This window comes from Arachis ipaensis, chromosome B04, assembly GCF_000816755.2.
Source record: "Arachis ipaensis cultivar K30076 chromosome B04, Araip1.1, whole genome shotgun sequence".
Taxonomy (NCBI): domain Eukaryota; kingdom Viridiplantae; phylum Streptophyta; class Magnoliopsida; order Fabales; family Fabaceae; genus Arachis; species Arachis ipaensis.
Window position 1 is genome coordinate 128,417,102 of NC_029788.2, and position 3,708 is coordinate 128,420,809.

The 3,708-nt window shown below is 35.4% G+C and overlaps 1 protein-coding gene across 1 annotated transcript in view; it reads right to left on the minus strand.

Annotated features, from left to right (window-relative positions):
* Positions 429 to 3,708, minus strand: part of LOC107635377 (chaperone protein ClpB3, chloroplastic) — a 5,027-nt gene continuing 1,747 nt past the window's right edge. The window contains exons 5-9 of the mRNA XM_016338848.2: positions 3,427 to 3,577; positions 2,564 to 2,875; positions 2,070 to 2,338; positions 1,088 to 1,990; positions 429 to 884 (exon numbers count right to left, since the gene is read on the minus strand). Coding sequence (XP_016194334.1) covers positions 609 to 884; positions 1,088 to 1,990; positions 2,070 to 2,338; positions 2,564 to 2,875; positions 3,427 to 3,577 — 1,911 coding nt within the window. The 3' untranslated portion in view covers positions 429 to 608. The remainder of the gene's footprint in view (positions 885 to 1,087; positions 1,991 to 2,069; positions 2,339 to 2,563; positions 2,876 to 3,426; positions 3,578 to 3,708) is intronic.

Below are 3,708 nucleotides of genomic sequence, written 5' to 3' on the forward strand. Positions count from 1 at the left end.
CTCAACCCGTTTAGTCCGAAATTTAAATGTGCCTGAATTAAAAATAAAAGCTCACCCATTTAAACGGAAACAGGCCGGCCCAATGAACTTAGCCCATTTTTAGCCCATTTTTATGGCGTACTTTTTAATTTGATACTCTTGTATAGTAGTTGAGGCAGAAATAGTGTTTTTACTTTTTACTACAGTTCTCTTGTAAAATGGAGTTTGAAGCTTGATTCCCCTTGGCTTTCTGTTTGTGTTTGGTTAAGGGATAAAACTGGATTGAATAAGCTAAACTGTTAATAGTTTTTTAAAAATTTCCAAAGCATATTTATTTAATATTCTAAATATAAAAACCAGGCTTGGGTTTTTACTTTTTATTTAAATAAATAAATAATTAAATATTTTTAGGTTTACATAAAGGTGAACAAGTTGCACATCTATGTAACAGGTAGCATTTCGCAACACTCTCTGAGTGTCAATAGAAAACCCATCACTTCGCTATAGGACATTATTGATGAACATTTGTTTAAGATAAAAAATGAGAACTTTTAACACAAGAAATTAAATTAGAATGATTCCCATACATTCCATTTATTGAAACCTGAAGAAAAGAAAGCCAGAAAGGTCTATGCTGAGCCTGGTCTAACCTTCCTGATGGAGAGTTTATTTTCCTCTTTGCTTGTGATATCTCTGTCTATTAAAATTCTGTCGTTCCCCTTAAATTTTCCATTTAGAATCCCCTTGGTGAGTTCGGTCAACACTTTCTGCTGAATCACTCGCTTCACCAGCCTAGCACCATATTTTTGGTCATACCCCCACTCAGCAATAAGTTTCACAGCACTATCCCTTACTGTTATTTCCATCTTCTGACTCTCCTTGGATATCTTCTTCACTTCATTCAACTGTCATAAAGGAACGAAGGATGAGTATTTAAAAGAAACATTCGATATTATTAGAGATATAACCATTCATGTGCTCCTTCCTATCAGATAAGATTTTAGAAGGAGTAGTTTCATGACATGACATCACGGAATAGGGAAAACAAAGAAAAAAAAAAGTTATGCAAAAAATTCATGCAAATCCAAGAGATAATCAATCAATTTACCTGAAGCTTGACTATGTTGTTTATTTGGTCAGGTTCTAGAGGCCGGAACACAATAAATTCATCAACTCTGTTAATGAATTCAGGCCGGAATTCTTTCTGCGCAGCATCCATCACTTCCTTCTTCATGTCTTCATATCCTAACTTTCTTTCCATGGCCACATGAATGACATTGGATCCAACATTGGAGGTCATAATGATGACAGTGTTGGTGAAACTCACTTTGCGACCACTTGCATCAGTCACTCTTCCATCGTCCAAGACTGGAAGCAGAACATCCAAGATGCCGCGGTCTGCCTTCTCAATCTCATCAAGCAGAATAACAGAATATGGCCGGCGGCGAACCCTCTCGGTGAGCTGGCCTGCCTCCCCAGTCCCTCTGAATCCCGGTGGAGCTCCAATCAGTCTTGAAACCATATGCTTATCCTTGTACTCGCTCATATTGATGCGAACCAGCGCTTCTTCCGTGTGGAACAAGTAAGAGGCAAGTGCTTTAGCCAACTCTGTTTTTCCAACACCAGTAGGTCCCATAAACATGAAGCTAGCAATGGGACGGTTAGGAAACGCAAGGCCAACTCTTGAACGTTGGATAGCCTCCGCCACTGCCTTCACAGCAATATCTTGTCCCACAATTCGCTTATGGAGCTCATTTTCTAAATCTAGTAACTTATCCATATCAGATTGTTGTAATTTTGATATGGGTATACCAGTCCATTTGCTCACAATTTCAGCAATATCTTCTACCGTCACTTTTTCCTTCATCATAAGACCGTCGCGCTTGTATATCTCCTTCTCTACATCTTCAAGTTGTTGTTGTAAGGAGCGTTGAGTGCGAGCTAACTCAGCAGCATAGTCATAATCATTCTGACGCTTAGCGACTCTAATTTGAATATTCATCTCACTTTTCTGCATCATAATACAAACTCTTCATTGTGTAAAAGCCGTGCATGAATACTTTTCAAGAAAGAGAAGACTCACCACTCACCAGTTGTTTTATGGTGTGAATTTTAGCCATTAGAGACTTCTCAAAATTCCACCGCTCCGTCAGACGTTTCTCTTCTTTCTCAAGGGAAGCGAGCTCCTTTTCAAGGGAATCTAACTTTGTTTTAGATTCTCCGTTATCATCTTCTTTCTCGAGAGAGCTTCTCTCTGTCTTTTTTGCCTGGATTGTCTCAATTATGTTGGCTAGTTCAGCGGGTTTAGAAGTCATTTCCATCTTCAATTTTGCAGCTGCTTCATCAACCAGATCAATAGCTGCAATTCCACTAGCCTTTAATTAATTCTTTATGGACATTGCTTTCATAAATTATATTTACAGAAACTTAAATGTCTCGTATTTTGAAAAATAAATGACGTTTTTGTGTTTTTAATTAATCAAAAACTTATTTATCTTCAAATTAAAAGATTGGGACTTATTTGTCGTTTTCTAAAGATAAGAAAAACAAGTGTGTGAAGATTGAGGGTGTCAATGCATGTTACCTTTGTCAGGTAAAAATCTTGAAGTAATGTATCGATCTGCTACCTTTGCAGCATATGTAAGTGCATCAGTGGAGATGGGGACTCCGTGATGCTGCTCATATTTTTCTCGGAGTGTCGTGAGTATTAGAATGGTATCATCAACTGAAGATGGCTCAACATAAACCGGCTGGAACCGACGCTCCAAGGCCGGATCCTTCTCGATGAATCTTCGATGTTCGTCCAACGTTGTTGCCCCAATATATTGCAGCTCTCCACCACTAAGCATGGGTTTCAACAGATTAGCTGCATCCATTGAACTATCTACTCCAGCACCTGCAAGTGATATATGGAAGGTTTATATTAAGGTGCATGTTACGCTATGCTATACTATAGTGACTATTATTGTTGTCGCTATATTAGTTATATACTTTAATTTAATTTATCAAAATATTGCTTTTAGAAATCTATTTTTTAATGTCTGTAGAAATAGATTTGTTGGAGGTTGAAAATTCATGTACACGTGAAGTTGTTGAAAATTATTAAATAATTTAACATATTTGATTAAATTATTATTTAACAATTTCAATTAACTTCACATAAAAATAAGGGTATGTAAATTTTTACTTTGTTAAAAAATGTGTGATGAAATTATGAGGTAGATGTCAAAACAAGTGAATTAAATCCAATAACAAAAATAATATTCGTATACCAAAATTAAAATCAATCATTAAAATCTGTCATTAATATATTTATATATAAATATATGTGTAGTTTAATTTATTTTTGATGTGTATTTATATTTTAATATATATTTTATATTCTCTAATTTTGATAGCTAATTTTAATTAATAGAACAGATAGCATAGTCGATCAAATAATTATACCTGCTCCCACAATAGTGTGGATCTCATCAATGAAAAGTATAATTTGACCTTCGGATTCGCTTACTTGTTTGAGAACGGCTTTCAACTTTTCCTCAAATTGTCCCCTCAACTCTGATCCTGCAACAAGGCCACCTATATCAAGGGAAACAAGCTGCAAACAGAGAAGGTTTAACTCATAATTAGTTTTTGAGTATGTCATGTGTATATCAAAATCAATCACTAGTATAAAATATATATTTTGAAATATAAAATACACATAAAAAATAAACTAACAATATATGT